The sequence below is a fragment of the Fusarium musae genome, chromosome 3 (genome assembly GCF_019915245.1).
Source record: "Fusarium musae strain F31 chromosome 3, whole genome shotgun sequence".
Classification (NCBI taxonomy): Eukaryota; Fungi; Ascomycota; class Sordariomycetes; order Hypocreales; family Nectriaceae; genus Fusarium; species Fusarium musae.
In genome coordinates, this window is record NC_058389.1 from 3,157,247 (window position 1) to 3,182,584 (window position 25,338).

At 48.8% G+C, this 25,338-nt stretch overlaps 8 protein-coding genes across 8 annotated transcripts; 4 read left to right on the plus strand and 4 right to left on the minus strand.

Annotated features, from left to right (window-relative positions):
• Nucleotides 1-184: 184 nt before the first annotated feature.
• Nucleotides 185-1,076, minus strand: J7337_004398 (uncharacterized protein; the record flags this gene model as incomplete). Its single annotated transcript, XM_044822092.1, has 4 exons — nucleotides 185-426; nucleotides 479-754; nucleotides 829-943; nucleotides 1,059-1,076. 4 exons carry the CDS (start codon nucleotides 1,074-1,076, stop codon nucleotides 185-187), a joined length of 651 nt encoding a protein of 216 aa, XP_044683425.1.
• Nucleotides 1,077-8,190: 7,114 nt separating this feature from the next.
• On the minus strand, nucleotides 8,191-9,498 carry J7337_004399 (uncharacterized protein; the record flags this gene model as incomplete). Its single annotated transcript, XM_044822093.1, has 5 exons — nucleotides 8,191-8,356; nucleotides 8,413-8,632; nucleotides 8,680-8,972; nucleotides 9,091-9,185; nucleotides 9,409-9,498. The coding sequence occupies 5 exons, from the start codon at nucleotides 9,496-9,498 to the stop codon at nucleotides 8,191-8,193; spliced, it is 864 nt and encodes a 287-aa protein (XP_044683426.1).
• A 404-nt stretch (nucleotides 9,499-9,902) lies between these two features.
• Nucleotides 9,903-10,534, plus strand: J7337_004400 (uncharacterized protein; the record flags this gene model as incomplete). The annotated part of the gene is made up of 4 exons (XM_044822094.1): nucleotides 9,903-9,944; nucleotides 9,972-10,074; nucleotides 10,148-10,281; nucleotides 10,346-10,534. The coding sequence occupies 4 exons, from the start codon at nucleotides 9,903-9,905 to the stop codon at nucleotides 10,532-10,534; spliced, it is 468 nt and encodes a 155-aa protein (XP_044683427.1).
• A 90-nt stretch (nucleotides 10,535-10,624) lies between these two features.
• On the minus strand, nucleotides 10,625-11,653 carry NBP35 (cytosolic Fe-S cluster assembly factor nbp35; the record flags this gene model as incomplete). Its single annotated transcript, XM_044822095.1, has 1 exon — nucleotides 10,625-11,653. The coding sequence occupies one exon, from the start codon at nucleotides 11,651-11,653 to the stop codon at nucleotides 10,625-10,627; it is 1,029 nt and encodes a 342-aa protein (XP_044683428.1).
• A 902-nt stretch (nucleotides 11,654-12,555) lies between these two features.
• On the plus strand, nucleotides 12,556-13,620 carry LIA1 (deoxyhypusine hydroxylase; the record flags this gene model as incomplete). The annotated part of the gene is made up of 2 exons (XM_044822096.1): nucleotides 12,556-13,052; nucleotides 13,104-13,620. 2 exons carry the CDS (start codon nucleotides 12,556-12,558, stop codon nucleotides 13,618-13,620), a joined length of 1,014 nt encoding a protein of 337 aa, XP_044683429.1.
• Nucleotides 13,621-13,720: 100 nt separating this feature from the next.
• Nucleotides 13,721-14,124, minus strand: J7337_004403 (uncharacterized protein; the record flags this gene model as incomplete). Its single annotated transcript, XM_044822097.1, has 2 exons — nucleotides 13,721-13,968; nucleotides 14,010-14,124. The coding sequence occupies 2 exons, from the start codon at nucleotides 14,122-14,124 to the stop codon at nucleotides 13,721-13,723; spliced, it is 363 nt and encodes a 120-aa protein (XP_044683430.1).
• Nucleotides 14,125-14,662: 538 nt separating this feature from the next.
• On the plus strand, nucleotides 14,663-20,359 carry J7337_004404 (uncharacterized protein; the record flags this gene model as incomplete). Its single annotated transcript, XM_044822098.1, has 3 exons — nucleotides 14,663-14,807; nucleotides 14,855-15,038; nucleotides 15,091-20,359. The coding sequence occupies 3 exons, from the start codon at nucleotides 14,663-14,665 to the stop codon at nucleotides 20,357-20,359; spliced, it is 5,598 nt and encodes a 1,865-aa protein (XP_044683431.1).
• Nucleotides 20,360-21,927: 1,568 nt separating this feature from the next.
• J7337_004405 (uncharacterized protein) lies at nucleotides 21,928-23,959 on the plus strand (the record flags this gene model as incomplete). Its single annotated transcript, XM_044822099.1, has 4 exons — nucleotides 21,928-21,937; nucleotides 22,094-22,997; nucleotides 23,050-23,879; nucleotides 23,934-23,959. 4 exons carry the CDS (start codon nucleotides 21,928-21,930, stop codon nucleotides 23,957-23,959), a joined length of 1,770 nt encoding a protein of 589 aa, XP_044683432.1.
• Nucleotides 23,960-25,338: the final 1,379 nt, after the last annotated feature.

Below are 25,338 nucleotides of genomic sequence, written 5' to 3' on the forward strand. Positions count from 1 at the left end.
CTGACTCCCGTCCGATGCAATCAACTTTTCATCTCCGTGCTCTTCCTAAAGCCTATTGGTTATATTGCATCCTCACATCGTGTCGCGTGCAGTTGACAGAAACCAGACATATCGGGTATATCCCGCCGATCGCATCTGCCTCGTCTCGAGATGTTCTCCCTTTCGCCCTTGGATATTATTCCCTTTACATAAGTACACACTTGGCACAACATCCAGCTTCTTGCTCGCCGTTGTCCATATCCATGGGCTTTGGGGGACCGTTCGCTCCTGAAGTGCCACCGCTACCAGTTGAGTAGCCTTGCATCTCACGGTTATATCTTCGGATCTCTCGTACGATATCGTAGAAGGCCTTGTCGACGTTGATTCGGGACTTGGCGGATGTTTCGATGAACTTGCAACCGAACGACCTTGCAAGTGCCTCTCCCTCTGTTTCCATTGTCAGTGATTCATGCCAAAGTTAACTAGTAATGCAACATACCTTGTCGTGACACGTCTCGATCGCCTTCCAGATCGCACTTGTTGCCAACAACGACCATGGGAAAATAATCCTTATCCTTGACTCGCAGAATCTGTTGCTGGAAGGTGGTGATTTCCTCGAAACTTTGTCGCGAAGTAATCGAATAGACTAGCAGAAATCCCTCTCCAGTTCGCATATACTGCTCGCGCATGGCGCTATACTCCTCTTGGCCGGCTGTGTCGAGGACATCGAGCAGTGCGACCTCCTCGTCAATGACACACTGCTTTCGGTACGAGTCTGTAATTGACAGTTGATTAATACTGCTCCTGACGCGACGTGATGGTCACGCAAATGAATATAGAGTCACCAACCTTCAATCGTGGGGTCATACTCGTCGACGAAATGGCTCTGGATCAACTGAATAGTCAAGCAGGATTTGCCGACACCACCACCACCTACAACAACGAGCTTGTACTCTCGCAGGAACTAATGAAAGGTCAGCAACACGATCGATCATGTGTGGCGAAATGATGCAGTGTTATGTCGAGAAATTCGATGACAGGTGCTGTTGCGGCCAAGGCAATGTGGTTTCGCGCTTTACCTTTGTGTTCGCAGCCATTGTGATTAGAGTTCAAGATGCGCTCCCTGATAATGATATCTCTTGACCGGGACTTGTCGTCGTGAATGAAGATCCGGACGTCGCGAGAAATGGACTTGTCGAAAGGCGAACAACCAAGGACAGGACGAGATGAGATGATTCGAGGTGCAAGGCGCTCTTTGCGGTCGACACGAGATGATGCGAGGAACAAAGGGAGATGGGGAATAGGACGAAATGAACTGAACCGGATTGAATTGCACTGAATGGTTTGCCGCTGGGGCGAGCGGATTCTAGCTTTGAATGTGTGGAGAGAGGGAGAGACGATTCGAATGGGCCAAATGGGTTCGAAAAAAAGGTCAAAGCAGAAGAGTCGAGGGTAGACTGAGAGTGACCAGGAGAGAGAAGGGGAACAAGGCCTGAAAGGGGAAAGGGTCGAAAGGCCAGGGTAGGAAAGCATTGGATCCTGGAAGGGGAGCAAGGGACTGGGAAGGGAAGGGAAGGGAAGGGGAAGGGGGGGGCGTCGATGGATTGGGACCTAGGAATGGATGGGGCAGTTGAGGGTACTAGATACTCTTTGATTGTTTGCATTTGGCATCGAATCAGTGGCAATTTGACCCCCAGCAAAGTATCCAACACTTCCAGCCATTTTCTCGCGCTTGTTAGGTGTTTGCGCTTGCTCTTCTTTCTCTCTGTTTTTTTCTTCTTCTTTCGACCTGTAGCGAGGCAAGTATCCGATACACGCCGACAAACAGAAACCCGGGGATGATGAAGAAAGGAACACACGGTAACAGGTTTCTCATGGCTGGGCTGGCCTTGTCTCAATTGGCATGACACTTGAGTATCACTCCAGCTGATAAAGCGCTCAGTGCGCATCCAGAATACCAACACCAACACTAACACCACAGCACCGTCACCATCACCCGCCCCACGGCGGCTTTCCAGGTGGTCAATGTCGCTGGGCGCTCCCGAGCGCTGAGATAGATAACTAAGTTAGTAACCTACACACAATGAATGGAGGGAGGGACCACTGGAGGCTACCCGTTCCCGTCCTGTCAGTGGATATGTATCTAGACCTCTGGAGGGGAACACCCGATGGCCGGATTGGTGGCTAGACTACTCCGTAGGGTCGATAAAGCCCAGCCTCTAGTTAGAGCGCGCGTAGTGGGGTAACGAGTAACGATATTCAGATGGTGAGAGGTCTACGGAGTAGGAGGTATACAATCCATAACATGGTAGCATCCATGGATGTTAGAGGCGGCAAGCTTGTGGTTGTGTTTGGCTGTTGGTTAGTGATAAAGCATTCAGGATATGTTCTACGGAATCTAGAAATGCCCGTTTATGGCATAGGAGAAAACACAATTTCACTATTAACTAGTGAAGAAACCACAGGATGAACCTATCATATGCTCTCTTGCAGCCCTACCACGACGCCTAGGGGTGCCTGGCCATGCCATCTGATTGAAGCCTCTAATTCAACAAAAAAGAAAAGAAAAAAAAAACTACGCCAAGAGAAGCGTTAACGATATCACAACAAGAGTGGCTGCAAAACCAACAGCCCGGGCAGCGAGATTTACGGTAGCTACTACATGTAAGTTAGTAGCTAGTACTGCTTCAACAGAATGAACAGAGCTGGACCGGGCCTTGTCTTGCTCTTGTTGTTTGCCATGTTTTAACGTGGCGACAGGCAAGGCTTCGTGTGAGGCAAGAAGGGGATAAAAAAGCCTTGTGATGACAAAGAGCAGAATTTCTCTTTGCCATTCGGTCGCCTCCGTATCTTTTTCGACTCATGATGGTGAGAGACTGATCATGCCTGCAGCAACGATTCAATGTTGATGTTCTGGCCCCAGCGGGTTGCCAGTCACCTATTGATTTACAGCGGCCTTTCAGCAGCTCCTCCACTGGACAAGCACACGAGGTTGGTATGTACATATGGTGGACGTAGGTAAAGGTTGGGTCGGGGCGTGTGTGCGAAACCCAACTTAATGAGTCGGTTGTGGGCCAAGACATGGGGGCCCTTCCTTGTGCTTGGCTTTGCAGTTGCAGTTGAGCAGCAAAAGCACCAGTTGTTGCTGGTTAGCGATTGGTCTTGTTGCTCCCTGTTGCTGGCCTCCTCCACGCAGTTCTGCAAGGGCAGCGGCTGGCTGCGTCTGCTCTGCCAATCGTAAGCGCACCACAACGTGCTATGCAGTTGATTGTGCATTGTCCTGCACGTTTCGCTGCAGCAATTCCTCACCGTGTCCGCGTGCCTGTGTTCCCGCAGCAGATGCATATAATTACTATAATTGACGAAGCGATGGCGTCCAATACCACAAACCAAGTATCCGTATCCGTTCTTTTATACCAAGATCACACTCCTCCCACTGTGAAGACTGCAGACCGACGGGCGAGGGGTGGCAGCAGAGGTGGGTGGAATAGGGGCAATGGATTAAAGTCCCTGAATGTAATAAATAATTTGCTTACCAGGCCAAGGGTCTCTCTCCCGTCTGTTCTGGAGCGTCTCTTCATCACAACACCAAGCTACCGGTCACTGACCAGCAACAGCAAGCGAGGGTGCAGATCCTTAACGGCTACCCAGGCTGCCAAGGCACGCCTCATCCTTGGTTGTGATATGTCAAGTCTAAAAGTTATTCCGCGCTTCTTTTTAAGCTACGATTTATAGAACAAATTAGCCCGTTCTTCTAACCCCATCGTCTTACTCGCTAAGGCAGGAGAATGGACGGCGGAACACCCCCGAGATACACCGGCGCCGTGACCCCGGCCTTTTCGGTCGAGCCATGTAAATGAGGCCGACCATCCATACACATTATTTACCGTTGATAATTGCGACCGTTGTCTTCTCCATCTTTTGTTTGTTGTTCCTTAAGTAACCTAGACATTATTTCACAACTTATAAACCAGATCAGACGAAACAAAACTTCAATCTATCTTCATAATTTTCGTCGAGTAATAGAGCTCGGCCTCAACATAATGACCATCCTTGGAGTATAGCTGGGTAACGATGTTATTCCCTTGGCATCAGACATGTCGCATGGTTCCTTTGTTGGACTCTAATTGCTCATTTCAACTCTACTGTTTGTTCTCGGTGGCTGTTGCTTGTGTGTATCTTATCTCCTGGACAGTATGCATCTAATATCATGGATGTCTACTCCGTATGTTCATCAATCCAGAAATAAGCGAGGTGATCCTTTGGCTTTCGTTGATAGGGAAACCTTCTTTTAAACTATGTATATATATCACAATATAAAATATAGCCTCTTAGAATAGGCCTCATACTTCATCCAACACGTGCAAGGCACCGTCCTCGCAGTCCTCGCACATTATTGACCGAATGGCTAGTCCTGTTCATCACCAGCATTTTTCGTTGGTTCATACAAACCTTGGTGGGTTCCTCGTACAACAGAGTCTGCGTTCTTATTGCACGGGTATAGATAGTTGAGACCTCGGAATCACTTTTACCATTTCGCGCCCAGATATCCAGTTATCACTCGAATTGGTCGTCTGAACGGTCGCTGTCACCACTAACAGCTTCATCACAGCCAATTACATCCAATCCCATGGCCCAAGCGCTAGGACCTTCAAAGAACGCAAAGAACGTTTAAGCCGTGCCTTGTCAGGATTCAACCAACAACAGATTTGTGACAGAAGGAAGAGAACCCTTTTCACATCAACGCGCCAATGATGACACTGGCGTGAGTCCATTATCCATACCACAGTCATTCTCTCACGTCTCGATCTAATGCAGATCAACGTTCCTCACCCCTTACTCTCTCTCTCTCTCTCTCTCTCTCTTTCCAGGTCCCCCGTCCCATCGGTGAGCCCCTGGACCTGGGGAATGAATGGGGTGACAGGTTAACAAGCTCCGATGCTCTTAATCTCAAGTCGGTTAGCTCAGAGTCCAAGTCCAGGGTCGTGGTTTCTAATGTGCAGGGCGGTAGGAGTGGTGCTCGACTTCATTGTCTTTCGCTAAAATCTGCTGTAATGACGATGTACGATGTTTTATCTGGTGGAACTCACACTAGTATAACTTACGCAGTACGTACACTATCATGTCAACTCATATATGTTTGGTCTCAGGTTGAAGATGAGCCGTCTACAAAACAATTAAAAAACGCAAAAAGCCCAGACATGGTTTGACTCCTGCAAAGTTTGGGCTGAATTCAGCAATCAAACCATGAGCTGACCCTATTCCCAGCTTGAACACTAGCCTGCACCTCAATCGAGAAAATGTCTTTGTGCCTGCAGGACAAACGTTTCACCACGTTCAGGGTTTTTGTTCTTTTCATTCTCCTCCAATGTACAACCACTTAACGTTGCAATGGCCAGCCGCTTTCGCCAGATGAACCACAACACCCGTCCAGCACGTTGTACTACTAGCGTTGGCGCGTTTGAGGCTGTTGAAGATGTGATGGTGTGTTAACAGGATGAATGCCGGGTGGGGGTCGATCGATGCGTGGCGTGGCTAGGTCGATAACCCAATCTGATCACTATGATACAGATCCTAGATAACTGCCCCTCTCAAGACATTACATAAGGGTTCTGTTAAGTGATATGAAGAACAGATTTAGCGCAGCGATAGCTTCAGTTGGGTTTGTCAAGCCGAGCACTCTTATCACTTCGAAGATCATCCCGGGCTAAGCAATTTTCACTGATAGGCTGCGATGACTGGGTTTACGTCGAATAAGAGGTGACGAGAACATATCAAGACAAAGCATGAGGCTAGAGGCCTAGGGCAACTACTAAGTAAATTCGATATGGTAGTGTCTAGTCACTTGAGTCGGGGTGGGTGTTGGTTCCCGACCTCAGATAGAAGTTTCAGCGATGCGCTCGGAAAACTTGATGAACCTACAAAGCCAATCACATAATCGACTAATAACACAATGATACAAAGAAAACTATGCTCTGCCAGGAACCTACCCAAGGGGCCAGGAGCCGAAAGCCAATCTCGCACGTTAGGATAGGGCTTCGGTCAAGTAAACGGGTTAGGATAATGGGTACACGAACAAAGCTCTCAAACAAGCCCTTTATTAAAACTTCGACGAACTGTCTAGTGTCTGTGTGAAGCCCACACGTCGGTTAACTGGCTATCATGGTTTGCGAGTTTCAACAACGAGCGTGCCTGGCAACCAATCCCGAATATGCCTGTAGGGTCCGCCACGGCTCTTCCCTAGGGCCACAATATGTCATTGTGAGTAGTGTTCTTTACCCTAAAAGAACCAGCAACGTACCTAGGTACAAAAATGGAAGAATCGTCCTCCAGGGTATGATCGGAATTGAGTTATGGCCGTAACCAGGTCGCGTATCGCATCCAAGTGTTCAACAGTAGCCGCCCAGAATATCCACAGAGGTTTCCCAAGGGAATATAACAGGAAGGGCGAACCATGTCGCCAGGCCCTGTATTTCTGATATCTAGGTATGTTGCGAGCACCAATTGGCGCTGAATCCTTACGGGTAGACACGTCTACTCTCCTCGTCCAGCGACCGACTGCTGTACGCCACCATTCTCAGAAGTAGCAGCGTTTGGAAAGATGTTCTGATTTTCTCACATGAATTAAATCCTCCTCTACGAGCAGAAGATATTATAGGATTTTACAAGGGGAAGATATCTCTTTGTAAGGATACTTGACGATAGAACGAAGTAACTGTGATATTGCGGCTCGACGGGACTTGTGAGGTTAACGTGTGGGGCTTCTGTCAGAGCTGCAGCGGACAGACACGTGATCCTGTAGTTTAGGGAGAGGAGAGCTTGAAGTTACAAGGACGATTTATAAACATATTCAGAAACTCATTAGATAACACGAGTCTATCCACCCCTAGCTCTTCATGAGCAATTATCCTGGCATGCTACCAGTCACTATTTCAGAACATATTCACCTGTGTCGCTTGGAGTTCCGCTTCTTGACCCTTTCGGCCGAATGCAACCACACGGAACATCAATGCAATCAAGTTGAATGTGAATGATCTCCAACAACTTCTATAGTCAGCTTCTAGAACGAAATGACGTCTTTTGCATTTGCGTTTGCATCCGTCTCCACCAGTTCCAGGTTGTGATCCACTTGGTTGTGTCTCTAGGACTCGTCCTAGCAACAGCCCCTTTTCGGTAGATTACACTCTGGCTTAGTTCTATGCCAAGCGCACATCACGACATACTTCAATCTCCCCCTCAGGTGTCGTGGGTTTGTTCGAGGTCTAACTTCTGATCTCGGCGCCGATCATGTCACGAGCTGTTGAATAGACCCTTGTTATCGCCGCTACGATGTGCCTAAGACAATCTATCGACTCCACCTCCACCATCCTCGTTGTTCATACCCCCTGGTCTTCGTCACACCCTAGGTTCCTTATAAGCAAGAGCCTCGAGTCAGCTTCCGAATACAGTGTGCCATCACATGAAGCACAAGTTCCTCTCTAGCCTTCCACGCAGAGGCGTCTCATGGAAGTTGATGTTCACGCGTTGATCTGCAACATCAACAGATCACCAACCCCTCTTGTTACTTAAAATCGTATGATAATATGACTTTGGCAAGTCAACTTGTTCAACGCCGATACTACGTTACGGCCCCTCAGGGCGTCGGAGATGAGACTTAAGTCTGCCCCATTGTCTTATCTCGGTTGCCAACCCTAAAGTCAGTATCCGTATGATACAACAAAGATTCAACACCTTTGCTTTGTACCAGGATGCACGACATATGTTTTATGTGTTGGCCGCAAGTGCTGAATCTATAGGCGATTCAAGACTTGTCGAATACCTACACAGGTAATTGCGCAGCAAAATCCATACACAGGTCTAAGTGCTAGTTTTCGTCTACGTTAGATTACTCTGAGATGCCTGTTGCTTAAAAATGCTGCCTATGCAGCTCGTCTGAATAAAGAGCGCCATGATCGATGAGACGATCAGGTTTTGACCGTTGAATCACCGAAAGTTTCAAGCCCGTGCGCCGGTATCAGATTGCAACTCCGAACATTCTATCACACTTGTCTACATATATTCAAGGATATCAACGAAGCATGCAATGTAGCCAATTGCAGCTCTTTACAGAGTTACAACGGATGTTACTGTGATCAGCGCAACTACAACCCGCCACCATACCTTGTGGATTTCCAAATATCCAAGGATCACAGTTATCAAGATACTGGTATATCAAGGTTTCTCAACAACCTTCTCCGCGGTGTCCTTGTCCGCGTCTTCGGTCGCCTGCTTCTTAATCTCCTTCGGGTCTTCTTCTCCGTCACTCTCAGCATCAACTCGCAGACCCTGGATGCCAGCTTGGACTTCATCAACGAGACTCTCAAGATAGTCCAAATCCCTATATCTGCGTCAGCATATTTGGCTCTTTAGCATTTGGTAATGTTTCCTGCTAACCGTCCAACAAGGGTGACCGTGTTGTTTTTCCTGCCCCAGCGAGGATAACTTCCGACCTTGACACCTTTGGGCCCAACTTTAGCAGCCAAGGTTGTGAGGTAGTCAGCAACACCACTCTCGGGAAGAGGCGTAGAGAACAGTACTCTATGCGTACCCTTCCCTTCGGGGTCACTGAGACGTGGCAGGATGTGAGGCTTCAGCCCATCGAGAAGTCTCTGGACTGTTCCCGGTCAGCAGATAGTAAGCGGCGCTCAGGAAATGACATACAGAGTCTAGGGATACCCGGCAGGATATGGATGTTTCCGTTCACGACTGATACGGGAACCCAAAGATCATCATGGGGGAAAAGAGCTTGCTTCTTAAGGTCCCGAGATTCATCAATTGGCAGCTCAGCCATGCGAAGTTTTGCCCTTCTTGCTGGCGAGTCGACATCCCAATCGAACTTCGGTTGGTTGGGATGAACCTTTGACATCAGCTTCATCTTGTCAAAGGTTTCTTGGTGTAGTTTGAGAGGCAGGTTGAAGGCCTTGGCGATCGATTGGTAAGTAATGTCGTCGTGCCTGAGATATTAGTATGCCTTATATTAAAATGAGGGTAGTGAATCCTCACGTAGGCCCGATCCCACCACTGATTCATGTTAGATATTCACTTTCCACGTAGTGTCGCCGAAGGACTTACCTAGTAACAACAAAGTCATAACGGTCACTCATTCTCTGAACAGCCTCAACAATTTCGCCTTCATCGTCCTCTATCACCTCGATGCGCTTGAGGTTCTATATCTATTTAGCATTCGCGCATTCTTAGCTACCCATGGTTAGACCTACAATTCCGAGGTTAAAGCACCATTTGGCAAAATAGGCAGAGTTGGTCTATCTCGATTAATACAATATCTAGCTCGTACTTCAATTACTCACATCAACTGTCTACATTCATGATGTCAGTTACCCCGATTCTGTTACACGGACAGTAAGATAAGATGTATCCAAATAACTATACCTTTCCACCCAGAACTTCGTCACCGATGATCAAGCAGGCGGCTGTAGAAATGGTGCGCGAGTTGCGCTCATCTGCCGATATAGGAACCATGGTTCTTCCTAGGGCGAATCGTCTGGTGTTGCCAACAACGGGAGATGAAAGATGCCGGGTTACCTGAGAGATGCGTGAGAACATGGATGGTCACAGTCAGATGCAATAGGAGAGCTTGAGGATCAGGTGATAGGCAGATAGCAGGTTAAATATGCAAGTTCTCCCTTTATTGATCCAATGTTGTCTCGATTTCGACAGCCTGTAGATGACGTTAACCCGATGCGCTAGACAACCTATGGCGGGACAATGTGGGGTCAAGTCAACAGCTACCCTTTGGCGGGGCATTGGGCTACACCAACTTAACTCGACTGATAACTGCTAAACAGAGTTGAGGTATCAGACACAGCTTTCGAACAGCTACAAAGGGGACTCTATCTGTTATAAAAGTTGAATAAAGCTTCGAAATGGTACAACCACTCACACGCCTTCCTCTCCATTTCCGCGGAGTTCGCCCGCTGACATCTTGCGTTTAGGCGTCGGAATCGCGACTGTACACCTTCTCCGGAGAGTCAAAGGACCACCTCCGCAAGTTTAGACTAACGACTTCTCGGGCCAAGGATCCCCAAGCTGTTATTTGTATGTACGTCTCTTTGTGATAAGACTTGGCAGTCGTATGTCTCCTTTCTCTTGCTAACCGTCCCTCCTGTAGACCTGATCGATAAGAACACTTACGAAATCCGACAAGACGAAGACAAGATCGTTTATACTTCCCTCGAAGAAATTGGCGATGACCTCCCCGATCATGCGCCTCGATTTATCCTCCTGAGCTACCCCCTCACCATGGTATGTCTGATCGAGCAACTGTTAGGATTCCCTGATATTTGACATGATGCTGATATGAGCACAGGGCGATGGGCGTTTGTCTGTGCCATACGTACTTATCTTCTATCTACCCGTTACCTGCAACGCCGAGATTAGAATGCTCTACGCCGGCGCCAAGGAGCTGATGCGCAACACGGCCGAGGTCGGACGAATTATTGATATCGAGTCAGCGGAAGATTTGGAGGAGATCCCCGACAAGCTTAAGTCAGAGTAAACAAGAATCACACAAAAGAAAGGCAACGCGGTGTGGCAGCGAAATCCATATATCATGATCTACATAAAAACGCAACTTGAAGGTATCTGCCTACTCATCCGGCAGCACTTCCTGGGTGTCCAATCCCAACTGCATCGCAACATTCTTCACAACTCCTTGAAACGCAATGCAGGCGGGGCTATCTGGGAATGAGTCGAAGTAACTCTCTCCGTAATCACATGCCATCCTGATTCTAGGGTCCAAGGGCACTGATCCCAAGAAGGGAATGCCCATCTCTTCAGCCAGCGCACGTCCTCCTCCTGTGCTTGCTTTAAAGATCTGACTTTCGGTTGAGCACTTGGGGCAGACGAAGCCGCTCATGTTCTCTGCAAGACCTAACACCCTGATGCCGGCTTTGCGGCAGAAGTCGATCTCTTTTCTCACGTCCAAAAGTGATACCTCCTGTGGTGTGGTGACCATGACAGCACCATCGATCCCACTCTCCTTCAGGAATGAGTTTACACTCAGATGCTCATCGCTTGTGCCTGGTGGTGTGTCGACAAGTAAAAAGTCAAGGTCACCCCATTCCACATCCTTGAGAAATTGCTTTATCAGACCGTTCTTCTTGGGACCCCGCCAAATGACAGCGTCATCCCGGTTGGGCAATAGAAACTGAATACTCATGACCGAGAGGTTGTCCATGACCCAGATGGGTGACCAACCTGTACCACTGACATGCACAGTCTCGCCCTCCACGCCCATCATCTTGGGAATACTGGGTCCACAGATATCAGTGTCCATGATACCCACGGTGCTGTCTGGATTTGTCGCGAAGGCGTGTGCCAATAGAGATGTAAATGTGCTCTTTCCGACGCCGCCCTTTCCGCTCAGTACTAGGATTTTGTGCTTGACATTCTCCAGACGCGCCGAGATGATAGGGATATCAGGGTCTGGTCCCTTGGGCGCTGATGCGCAGATGGCCTGGTTTGGACACCCGGCGCATGCATCCGCTTTACCGGCTTGCTCTGAATCAGGGCCAACACAGTTCTGGGGCTCTGGCGCAACTAGTTGTGGCTTCTGCTTGATCGGATTGGCGAGGACATCGTCTACAGCCTCTGGGGCCTCGAGAGAGGGTGCCATCGGCTTTTTGTGAAGTGAAGTGAGGCAAAGCAAAGCAAAGGAAAGTGAGTTGGAGGTGGCGACGTGAACTCGAAGCTTAATAATGCAACAAATTATAGGGTTGTACTGAACAGCGAGGAAAAGAGTAGGTAGTAAGAAAGAAAAGGGAGTGAGGGCTAATTCTTCCTGATTAGGATCTGGTATGTTTCTGTATCAACTTTCAAGAGAGTCCAAAGAATGTTAACAAGGTTAAGATAATCAATGTGGTTGCTCCTAGGGTAAGTACTAAGCGTCTATGTTGATTGGTTGCTTAGCAAGCGTCCGGCGATGTGAAGGATCGCCGCGGAATAAGAAATGCTAATGAGTCAAGATACGTTGTAGTAATAAAGATTCATGAATATGTTGATGCATTAAGATAGCTCTACGAGGAAAGCTGCGGGAGGTGAGATCACTATACGAGTCTCCTGGATCCCCTAGATCTTGAGACATTTTGTTCACAGGTATAAACATTTGTTTTAGATCACGGGGGACCAAGTGTATGGGAAATAAGAATGGAACTCCATAAGCTCGCACCGTTGACTCCTCAATGGGTACCTACTGATCCATTTCTGATAGATATAGAAGAAAGAATGGCCTTTCCAAGAAATGTTTATCCAACGACTCACTGTTCGTGAGTTGATATCAACATTTTCGTACCCCAATACGCTGAGAGCGCGCCGGTTATCGGACCGGCTAAAGGCGGTTGGTGATCTGCCCAAAACTCGACAGACACACCTAAAAAAAAAAAAAAAGCCGATCAGTGGCGGGGTTATTTCATATCTGTCTGAGATAAGATAAGCTCAGGACCCCGCGAAGATTTTATTCTGAGCTGATCTAGAGCACCCTACTGTACATCAAGATCTGTTTCCAACCAATAATCCAAAATGTCTCCTTCTGCTGATACTCCAGAGACCTCCAACTCCGCCGATTCCACGGTTCTGAGCTTGAGGAAATCCCTCTGTTCTGAGGACACCCCTCTTCCCATCCGTTTTCGTGCTCTTTTCTCACTGAAGCACGTTGCGACCACCTCGGATGATGATTCTACAAGGATCGCGGCCATTGAAGCCATTGCTGCCGGATTCACCTCACCTTCAGCCTTGCTCAAGCATGAGCTCGCATACTGTCTAGGCCAGACAGGCAACCCCGCTGCTGTCAAGCCTCTCCGACAGGTTCTGGCTGATTTGAAGGAGGACCCAATGTGCCGCCACGAAGCTGCCGAAGCCCTTGGAGCCTTAGGCTGGGCTGACAACCTAGACATCCTCCGCGAGTACCGAGACCGCAAAGAGGAGGACATAAGCATTATCGAGACATGCGAGATCGCTATCCAGCGCATCGAGTGGGAGAACTCAGAAGAGCGACGAAAGGAAAAGTTGCGCCCTAGGTTTGTGCAAAGACATGTTGGGGTTGCCCCTGATTAACATTTGTCGTCTAGTGATTTTGCCTCTATCGATCCTGCGCCCCCGATGCCCGAATCCGAACAGAAGGCCGAAGTCGAGGAGCTTGGCCATAAGCTCATGGATACAAATCTGCCTCTATTCCTCCGTTACCGCGCCATGTTTGCTCTCCGAGATCTGGCATCACCTCCCGACCTGCCCACTGCTGTCCCCGCTGTTCTCGCTCTTGCTAAAGGATTGTCCGACTCCTCCGCACTCTTCCGACACGAGATCGCCTTTGTATTTGGCCAGCTTTCACACCCCGCTTCTATCCCAGCCCTGACTGAGGCGTTGAGTGACGTCAACGAGGCTAGCATGGTTCGACATGAAGCAGCCGAGGCACTTGGAAGTCTGGGCGAGGAGGAAGGTGTCGAGGCTACCCTAAGAAAGTTCCTTCATGACAAGGAAAAGGTTGTTCGAGAGAGTTGCATTGTTGCGCTGGATATCGCTGAGTATGAGAAGGGTGGAGAGGCTGAGTATGCTTTGATCCCCGAGACTGCAGGAGTTTCTGTATGATTTATGAGTGCGCTCGCATTGTCTAGTATTGCGTCTAGTTGTTTTCATGCCACCTAAAATTTGAATGTTAGATTAGTTAAAATAGATGGATTCGGGATTCTCACGAGTTGCCGCAATCGCAAAGGTAGATGACCGTTGATCCTTCATCTGCACCGCGCAATTGAACGTTGGTATACTTGACCTCTTCACGACCGCACTTGGGGCATGTTTCGTGAGCAGTGCTATCAGTTTGCAAATTGTGCTTCTCAACAGCCTGGACACTTGACTGGAGCTTCTGTCTCAAGAAAGAAGGGAAATCGGAGGGTTTTGTTTGTGTAACGGTAACTTTGGAACCAGTATCTGCACAACCTGTTAGAGATCTTGCCAAATACCACACCAAGCGTACAAACCTCGATTCTCTGCACCACAGCATTCGCAATGCAAAACATTTCGCTGGGTCCCTTTTGTTGCAGGCAATAGATTACCGCAGTCGATACAAAAGACGAGAGTTCCGATCGCAGCCATTGTGAGTCGTGAGTGAGTTCTGCAGAATTGGAGAATTCGGTCAACCAATTTACATGCACAAGCTGAACAAATTCATCAGAGACAAAAAATTGGCCCAGCCATCATAGGCTCAAATTGAAGGTTGCAAGGGTCTTCCGGAAAAACTGACGAGGCAAGAGTGGACCATGACGGAATAGTCTCTGAGTGGTGGTGCATTTTGTGCACAGACCAGTAGCTGCCTCGAAAACATCCAAGGAAAGTCCAATGCTCGCGAGGCTGATCATGTTGGTTTCCCCAGGTGTTGACCTCGTCGTTTACATTCACGCAAAGCGGGTAACAGTGCTTAGCTGCATTTAATCCCGCTGCTTTTTTAACACAATCACCTTACCGCGACTCCGACTACATGCTTCTTGAGAACATATTTCTCTTGCACACGCGCACAGAGCGTGTCTTTTGATCCATACCTGACCCTATCCTGTCAATATTCGATGCGCTGGTATCCATTCGCTCCTTCCTTTCGAACCAAGATATGCGATGAATCGCCTTCCCTCCGGCGACAATGAACAACACGCAGCAGCATGGGGCGGACCCAAATGGGCAGTTTGCTCAAATGGGGGCTGAGGAAGGCATTGTTGCTCGTCCGTTCACCCTCCAAGAGGCGCTTCCCTATTCACCACAAACATCAACCATTCCTCTCATTTCTGGTCAGTTATCACCGCTTCTCGATATATCTTCGCCTAACTCTCGTCAGACATCATCCCCGACCCCATTCTAGGCTCAGGCTCCCCTGCGCTTCCTCTATATGACCTATTTCAAACACACGACTTCAACAACCTAAATAAGGAAGCAGCGGGCCATAATCAGATGCCGCGCAACGTAAAGCAAGCGGTTGACCATGTCCTCCAAGAAATCAAGCCCAGTCAACGAACACATTAGTATGATAACTATGCCGTGCATACTATGAACCACAATCTGACCGTCGAGTAGCAAGTTTACCTCAATTTCAGGAATGAACTCGACCCCCCCTACCAGCAAGAGCCTGATTGATGGTTTGTCGCCGCTGACAAGAAATGTCTTCGATAAAGTTGGAGGCTATTTCAAGACGACAAAGCCCGTGGCTTCTGATGCCAAGCAGGTCAACGGTCAAGCACCTGGCCACCCGACACCAAAGCAACGATCATCTTCAATAAAGTCACCGATTCCTCCACAACCGCCTAACTTGCCGGCGCATAACTCTAAAGCACACAAGTCAAACTCCGTTAGGATCGAAGTTGCGATACCATCTAAGAGACAATTTGATCCTTCAACTTATGTTGACGTGAGCGATGCGCCTCAGCAAGATCTTTCAGTTGTTCCAGTCCAACGTGAGCAACCGCAAATACAGCCGATGGCGCAGTCTCCAGCCACAGCAGCTCAGCTTCCCATCCAAGCGACCACCGAAGCTAATCAGAATGGAGCATTTCGGATTGAGCTACCAGCTGCCAATATCAATCGAGAAGAGTACATAGAGGTCGAAGCTCGGCCGGAGGATCCCCATCATCTATCCGTTCGAAAAGAGAGCCAAGAAGCCTACTCTCGTAGTCCAGATCTGATTGGGGAGAGCCTTGATCAGCGTCAACGCAGCGAGGCAGCCCTCCATGCGCTCGACAAGCTTGTGCGCGTTGTGTTCAACTCAGTAGGACGAATGCTTGAAGCAGGACCCGGACAAGACGATATTGTTTCTCTGACACCAGACCAAGAGGCTGCTATGACCGCCTCTTCGCAACAGAAGATGCATGGCGCTATTCAGAAGACAATTGCTCTAAGATGTTTCGACCGCGTCCCAGTAGAGCATCTGATTGAAATCATGAAACTGAGTGATGCCAGCTTGAAGCAAGTTGAGAATCTGGAGATTCGAGTCGACGAGACCTGGGGCGAAGATGCCGTTGATACATGGGTACAACAGCTTTCGGACGTGGAGACAATGCTGAAGTCAGCTCGCACATGCCTGCGTATTCTCTCGGGCGGACGAGAAGACAAGCAGCTGTATTCGGAATCTGTTATCCAGAGATGCGCTGATGTCTTCAGAAAGGTCACCGAGGACATTGTCATGCCTCTCGTGGAACTCCGGCCATCTGGACCTGCATCTGTTGTATTCAAGTTGCTTTCCAAGCACAAGAAGCCTATCAACACTGTCTTCCTCTCTTGCCAGAAGTTGTTCGCCTTGTTAGCAGAACTTGTTACCAAGATCGAGCTCTCAGAGTCAGTGATCAATTCAATGGAGTACACCGCCTCCCGACTTATTTTCATGGAGAATGCATACTTTGAGAAGGACTCTGTCCTGGGAGTTCAAAAGTTTGACGGGCTTCGGTCCGTGGCAATGGACATGCTCTCACAGATCTTCTTGATCAAACCTGAGCAACGCCAAGGCATCATCGACGACATTCTTACATCCCTGGAGAAGCTCCCCGTCGGCAAGCAAAGTGCTCGACAGTTCAAGCTATCCGACGGGAAAAATATTCAGCCTGTGTCAGCTTTGATCATGAGGCTGGTTCAAGCTAGTTCGGGGCGAGTGGATAACAACAAGAATCAAACACGCAGTAAATTGATGCGCAATCTCAACAATAACCCCAATCACGAGCAAGAAGGAACTTCCGATGAGGAGGATCGCGCGCCACTTGCAAAGCAATTTGTTTCATCGATTAAGAGTGAGGTACAGGGCGCGAAGCAACACGCTGTTGCTATCAAGGACCTTGAGATCTCTGTTGCTCCATTGTCTGATGCGGCGCAGCGCAATGCATCTTATGTGATAAGCTTCATCGTCAAACGTGCCATCGGGTCGACCAAATCTGGAGATACCCCTTACCGAAATCTTCTTGATCTTTTCGTGGAAGATTTTACTACTTGCCTTGATTCACCCGACTGGCCGTCAGCTGAACTATTGCTTCGCCTTCTGATGATCATGATGGTCCAGCTTTTCGAAGCACCCAAGACTGCTGCCCCAGCGAAAAATATGGCACTGGAACTATTGGGCGGACTGAGTGCTGCCATTTCCCGCCTCCGTTCTCGTGTTCAAAGTCTCACGAGTTCCTCCGATGGGACAGACGGTGACGAGTTGTCCGAATATCTTGCCGATGTCGCCAATCAAGCTCTGGAACACAAAACTCGCTTGGAACAGCTGGTAGCTTGGACTGGGCCCTATCGGGTCGTTCTAGAGCATGTGCAGAGCAGGAGTGACGAAGATCCACATCTGTCGAGTGCCATCTCGTTTCTCATTACGGGCTGGGCATCCCAGGTACATGTAGGCTACGACTCTTACACAGATGAAGATGACGAACGAGATGAGGAACTTGGACGCCTGGCTTATCGATTGAGGATGATGGTCGAGGACCGGCGATGGCTTGCCAATGAATACACATTCAAAATCAAGACTGTATCGACAAATCAAGCCAAACTTTCTTACTCGATCATCTTACTACGTTCACCACTATGCGAAGCTTTCAGCAAGATCCTGAACATTCTTCTTGGCTCTATGGCCAGTGACCAAGCTACAGTCCGAAGCCGCAGTCTCAAGAGCGTGAACCAAGTGCTCGAGACTGACCCCTCAATCTTGGATGCCGACAATACCGTGATTGATCTGATTCTAGAATGTGCTGGCGATTCATCAATTCAAGTGCGAGACTCTGCTCTGGGACTGCTTGGTAACTGCATGACGATGCGACCACGTCTTGAGACGTCCTTGACTCCCATGATTGTCAATCGATTCCATGACAATGGCCTCGGTGTACGCAAACGTGCAATGAAGCTTACTCGCGATATCTATCTTCGCAATCCAAGCAAGGCACTGCGGAGCATGATAGCGAACGGGCTGTTGCGTCGAGTACAGGATCCAGATGAGGGTGTCCGTGATTTAGCCCGCCAGATGATAGAGGAGGTTTGGTTTGCGCCCTTTTACCAAGACGACGGAACCGCAGTTTACCAAACTTCACTCAACGAGCACGTGTCGCTTGTCATCCAGACTGTCAAGTCCGGTACGGTTACTGAAATGCTTGACAAGGTGTTTCGAACCATCCTGAAACCAAAGGATAAGTCCCTGGGTGGACCTTTCACAGTCTGTACCAAACTCGTTGCTAACATGTTTGGATTAATCGATAACCTCGATCCGGATGATCCGTCAACTCCGTCTGGGCGCGACGCTCTGCAGGTGCTCACGATATTTGCTAATGCTGATCCCAAACTGTTCAATTTCGAACAGATACGCCTCCTGAAACCACATCTTGCGAACTTCTCTACGCCAGAGGAGTTGGCTGCTTTCCGGCACGTGACAATCATCTATCGCCGAGTGTTGCCCACTCTTTCCAGTGTCCATACCGAGTTTCTGTCTGAAATACGCACCTTCTTGCTCAAGGCTATCACAAGAGTCAACCAACGGAACCCTCTCGACGATCTAGTTGCCTGCACTCAGGTTGTTTGTGGGTTACTCAATAATTACACGCCTCTGGTTTCTGCTCTACATTCCAGCATTCAGAAACTCGTACAAATCCAGGCCAGGCCTATCGACCAGACGGCCACCACTCTTACCTATGGATATAGCCTATTAATTGGCATGATCGCAAAACATTGTAAGCTCGACGAATGGACTGCTTGGTTCAAATCGAAGTTGCCGGCCTGGAAAGGAGAAACCGTTCCTATGCTCGCCATCGAGAAGCTGATACCGCTTGCCGCGCCTTCTAAACCACTCGAGATTCGCAAGTCAGCGCTCGACGCCCTTGGATTGATTTGCCAAGCATGGCCTCGCAACTATGTTGTCCCTAAACTGTACACCTTGTTTGATCAGGTTTTCAAAGAGCAGATACCTGGTCTTGAGGTACTCATCTTGAGATCAATCAGAGAGTTTCTTCTCATGGAAGAAAAGCGATCTGAAACAGCGGCCGAAGCACCAGCAACTGGCAAGAAGAGGGAGCTCGCAGTCATGGGAGGGACAAACTTTGACGATGTGGCCAGCGCCACCTCCCAGAGGTTCCTGAAGCACGTTTCTCGAATTGCAGTTTCAAGCCAGGGCGACCATGCCTTTCTCGCCGCGGAAGTTCTCGGCAGCATTAACCGACAAGGCTTGACACACCCCAAGGAGACTTGTGTTACCTTGATGACTCTCGAAACATCGTCAAACCGCAGAATTGCAGAACTGGCTTTCTCCGAACATCGATATTCGCATGAGAAGCACGAAACTGTTCTGGAAAGAGAGTATGCCAAAGCAGTGCAATCGGCTTTTGCCTATCAACGCGATGTAGTAGAGGACACGCGCGGTGCCACCACCAACCCTTTCCAGTCCAAGTTACACTTCTTGATGGAGGTGCTGAAGATTAGCAAAATGAAGAATCGTCAGCGCTTTTTAGATAAGCTCTGTGGCCAGTTGGACTTTGATTTAGTCAAACTCGATATAAGCGAGGAAGTCCCATCCCACATGGCCTTTGCACGGTTCATCACCGAGAACCTGGCCTTCTTCGAATATCAGACCGTTGGAGAGTTGCAAACCACCGTCAATGCGATCGAAAAAATGGTGACGAGCACGGGCGCCCCCGTCGCTCAGGCCATCGAGTCAGAAGTTTTTAATGTCAGTGTGGATGCCCTGCAATTATCGGCGTCTGACACCCCAGCGACCATCCCCGGAATTCAAAACGAGTCAATGGCTCTAGCAGCACCCGTCGATGGACAGCCCCCGGCAGCGCTCGCGGTTGCAGCCAACGTTGAGCCCAGCCGCCTTCGTCAGCTCACAACGGCATCTATCATTCTGCTGTCAATGTGGGAGACGCGAACGTATCTGCGCCGACTTTACGGCATGGGAACTAGCCGACACGACAGTAAGGCCAAAGCACTGGCTAAAGATCTCAATAAGACGCCAGTCAAGGTCCAAGGAGTTCACGGAGATAAGGTCTGGGACGAGATTGAGTCTCATATGGCTGGTCTTCAAGATCAAGAGCGAATGATCAGGAAGTGTACCGACCTTGTTGAACTCCTCAACGTTGACAAGGAGTTCAAGGTCGCCGATGACGGCGAACAGATGGACTTAGGGCCATCGACTCCCAGCGCAGACGAGGATGAAGAGGGCGAAGCTGCTGCGGATAGGGGACGCAAGCGAAAGGGAGGACATACGCCTGGTGGCCGCAAGAAACGGGCGCGTTCTGACTCCCAGCCACGAAAAAGGGGTCGACCTCGAAAAAACCCCTTACCTGAGCCAGAGATGGATACAGATCTTGGAGATGGAGACTGGATTTGAGCAGACGTTGATGGGACATGGGCTATGAAGTGAATTGGACTGCTTTCAAGCAAGTAACGAAAGTGACAGGGACAGGCGTTTGTCAGCCCGCGAGGGTGCATCGAAGAAAGCGTTTATTGGGAAAATGGCTTTGGCCGATGGGGCATACATTGGTCTTCTGAAGTGAAAATGCAGCTAAGAGAAGAGGAATGGCGTTTTGGAGCATTGTGGCTTTTCAATTTGATGATACCTGAGCTATAGCCACGAGGCCATATAGTTCATCTTTTGGTCGGACGGGAAAGAGATCAAGCGCAGCATACAATGCATATCAGCGAAGCTCGCGCATTTAGGACCATTTAAATACAAAGACAATATTGTGATAGCCACTGGATCTTATCCCCTTGTGATGATGACTGGCATAAGAATTGACTAGCTGTACATAAATTGAGCATACTTGGAAACAGTGGTAAAGCTCACTACACTGCAAAAGAAAGAAGAGGGGCCTCAACTTCGATTTGGGAATGACAATGGCCTCGAGGAGTGGGACTGGTTTATCGTATAATTTTCAAGTTAAAGTTGTACGACGATGCGAAAAGTGCAAGTCCAAAACAAGCAAAGCTGGACATAGGGCGGAAATGAATATGCCATGTGAGTGCCAAGAAACAAGGCAATTGGATAAAGAGATGCATAGATGACATAATTTTGATTGCTTGTCGTGGTAGTCAGATCGCCAAGGCATAAGCAGATCGTGCCGGCAAAGTTAGCCGGCTTGGCAAGGTCTAACTAAGGTACCTAATCCTGCGAGCATTAATTCTCACGTACCTACGGATACGGAGTAGGTATTCAGGTAGTTGACGACGACCCACAGCCCGCAAGAACAAGACTCTGGCTGGCGTCTGGTCATTTAAGTTAGACTACAAGTCGTTTACTAGCTGATGAGCCACGGACATAGCCTGCCAATGGGGCTGTTGCTCAGTGAAGTCGTCAGCTGCACAACCCTGAATCGTGTACTGTACTCTGTAACTCGCTGGCTATCACCGTCTGGCCATGGACACGAATACAGCCACTCAGTCATGTTAGCTGGCGTTGTGGCTGCTAATGATGCCAGTGGAACCAGAATCAAGCTTATTGGAGGAGTTGGGGAGCTCCAGAACAGGAGGAGGCCTCTTGTTCCCTGTCGCGGCGAGACCTTTCACGGAGCCTGTTTTTTGCCAGTTCAGTCGTGAGGTCCCCTTGACGTGTCGTGTCGCTCATAATAACCGGCCAGCATAGAACCCATTTCAGGGAAATAAAGGGGAAGACAAAAGCTGGTGACCTCACTCCCCAGGTACCTACCTAACATTGAGCAATACCTGAAATCAATCAACAAAACAAAACCTAGGCCAAGCCCACCTCCATCGAGTGAACTTGGTCCCTGTTTTTTCTCGAAACCTTGGCATCCCCATCTTTTGTCTCTGTCTTTTTTCTTTTATACTTTATAGTGCCGTGCCGCGCCGCGAGTGATACGCAACGCAGCCCAACTTTACGGTACATACGGAACATTCGCATCAGTTGACCCACGTAAGAACTTGGACCCTAGTTTCTTGGCGATGTCTTCCTGTAAGGTCCCCTTTCAGTTTCTTCACTTTTTCTCGTATCCATAGTGTCAATCATTGGTTTCTCTACCACATGCCCTAGAACTCCTCCCGCTATCTGCTATCTGCCACTGCTATTTTGCTTGCTATTTTGGCTACTCACACACACCACCACTCACAGTCAACCACTTCAACATCAAGCGTCAAGCGCATACTCTCAGCCGTACCAGCACCGATCAATCTTGGAATCCCTTTCGTCACGTCGAGTGGAAACGTCAAACACGCGCTCTTTCTGACGCCGGCCGCCTGGAACAACAAACCACACGAGAGGAGACAGCTGGCCAGACCCTGGCACACGCTGTCACCGAACCTGGTCGAAGCGGACCAGCCAGAGATTGGTCAACAGCAGAGACGATGACAGATATGAGGAGAAGCAAAGAAGGCGATTATGACCGAGAGAAGACGATTGGCGGTTCACCAATTGAGGGGAACGATGATATCCCCGTCTCACAGCGCTCGCTCGTCAGCGACGAAAATCAATTGCGAAACAGAAAACGCGAGGATATCCCAGCTGCAGCAGACAACAATATCGATCTCGAAAAGCGAAAACTTAAGAAACGAGAGTCTACAAAAATATTCCGCAAGGTCGAGCCCAAGGAGCCATTTACCGTCCGGAACCAACTTCAGAGAACCTTTCTCAACTCATACATTAATATCCTCCTCATAGCCGCCCCGGTCGGTATCGCTCTCAATTACATCCACAGCGTTAATCGAATCGCCGTCTTCGTGGTAAATTTCATCGCAATTATACCCTTAGCCGCCATTCTCAGTTTCGCTACAGAGGAGATCGCTCTGCGAACAGGTGAGGTCTTGGGTGGTCTGATCAATGCGACCTTTGGAAACGCCGTTGAACTCATTGTGGCTATCCTGGCTCTTGTCGATGGAAAAGTCATTATCGTCCAGACGTCACTGGTGGGCTCAATTCTAAGTAACCTTCTACTGGTTCTGGGCTTCTGTTTCTTTTTCGGTGGCTTGCGACGCGAGAGTCAATATTTCAACGAAACTGTCGCCCAAACCGCCGCTAGGTAAGTGCCGCTACATGTTAGTTAGTTGGACGACTGCTAATTGGTCTCACAGCATGCTCGCTCTCGCCGTCGCCTCAGTCATTGTGCCAACTGTTTTCGATCAAGCAAAGGGTACCCCGCCCGCTAACGTGGCCCGGCTCTCAAGAGGCACAGCAGTGATCCTCCTCATCGTTTATGCCGCCTATCTCCTCTTCCAGCTCAAGACTCACCAGAGCACATTCGCCAAGGAAGGCCAGAAGGTTGCTGCTAAGCCTTGGTCCCGTGGAAGTGCCGGAGCTGGCGACATCCGACAGGGTATCATGGTTCCCGGTGCTCTTGTTGGCGGTGGCATGACAGGACGTGAAGAGAATGAGCGTTTGTCTGAGATGCTTATGAACCCTCACAGACTTCTAAAGTCCGAAGAGGACGAAGATGAGGAGGAAGAGCCTCAGCTACACTTCTGGGTGGCCATCGCTACGCTGACAATCGCCACCGTCCTGATCGCTCTCTGTGCCGAATTCATGGTTGATTCCATTGATGCCGTCACCAAGACTGGAGGTGTATCAGAAGAGTTCGTAGGACTGATCCTGTTGCCTATCGTGGGTAACGCAGCCGAGCACGCCACAGCCGTGACCGTCGCAATCAAGGATAAAATGGATCTGGCCATCGGTGTGGCCGTTGGAAGTTCTATGCAGGTTGCTCTCTTTTTGATTCCCTTGTTGGTTATTATCGGCTGGGGAATGGGCAACGATGAGATGAACTTGAGTTTCGACTTGTTCCAAGTTGCAACTATGTTCGTGGCTGTTTTGCTCGTCAACTACTTGATTGCAGACGGTAAAAGTCACTGGCTGGAGGGTTGGCTTCTCATCTGTCTTTATTCCATCATCGCAGTTTGCTCATGGTGTAAGTTTGAAGCCCTGGCATGCTTATATGCTATGTTTACTGACCACGTAATAGGGTATCCAACACACTCAGACGAGTAGTCATTCTTTTCTCTCCAAATCTCTACATTTCTTGGGGGGGGTTTCTCAATATTTATACTTCCGTTTTGGATTATATGTGACACCCGTTCCCGCCCCCAACGATCCTGCAGTGATTCTCAATCAAGTAGGTACTTGGATAAAGTCTATTCAAACCTCACAGTACATAGTTAATGGAGACACCTGCGATTTTCGTGGGGTGGGTGAGGTGGTGGTGCAAAGGCAAAGAAACAAGCGTGAAAAGCGATAGGCGTCGGAGGTCTGGTTTGCACTTCAGTTAGGACATCGTCAGTTAAAGCGTTATTTATAAAGATTTTTTTCTTAAATGTTATCTTGATTTCTCGTAACAAACAGAAAAAAATTGAACCCCGTCCAAAATATGATTACTGGAGCATCGTATTGTTAGATGCTTGTATGCTTGCAGCGTGACTCTTTATCCTTAGCTTGTAGAGATTCTATAGGCTCTATTATTTTTTAAGTATTCTCTTTAAGTTAGAGTCCCTTATCGGAGGGCATTTCTGTAAGGATTGAAAGGTATTAAGTGGCTAGGCTAAGAAAACTTTACGTCTTAGGTGAGCCAGGACTTCATTAGACGCGAGGCGGTTTAAGAGGATCCAATGGATTTGCCTACATAAGCGCATTGCTTGTTCCTTGTAGGGTTGCTTCTGTAAACTGCCCGCGATAAGACAGAGACGCCTGTAATTCGACTCCGAAGCTTCTGCTAGAACCGGGAGTACCTAGATTTCTCCTCAAAATACTTAATCTCAGACCCCGTCAGGAGGAGGCAAGAAAACTTGAGACCTCTATCCTAAGTGATAAAAAGATTTAGGTAACGTAGTCTAAGTTTATGGGAGTCTTTACTGAGTTTGTTTTAGCATCTTCTCCTAAAGTCTTACGTTTTCTTGCTCCCCGAGGCAGCCCTATTGCTGGCCGCTCATACAGCAAAGAGATCGCGGCGACCGCGAGCCCTACCGGTATCTCAGCTGCTGTATCTCAACATCCTTCTTTCGCCTACAGTTTCTACAGGATATTCAAATCCTTTCCAATCATTCTTTTCACATTACCCTCACATCAGTGCGCGCAGGCAAGCTTCTTGACTTCCTCAAACAAGTACAAGCCCAATAGACTGAGACAAGTTCTGGGGCCTATCGCTCATTCCCACACCACAGGGCTTCAAGACAATACCAGGGAAGCTAGGGAAGCCATGTGTCTACCTCATACAGAGCAGCAACCTTACCTCAATATGACATGAAGGCCAAGAGCTGCAATACACACTCATGTTGCCAGTGTGGTGACAGTAATGTTGACAGTAACCGTTAGGGTATAAACTTGCTTCGCTATTAGCAAACAGACTTACTAGCTACAGAGGTGATATATTATAT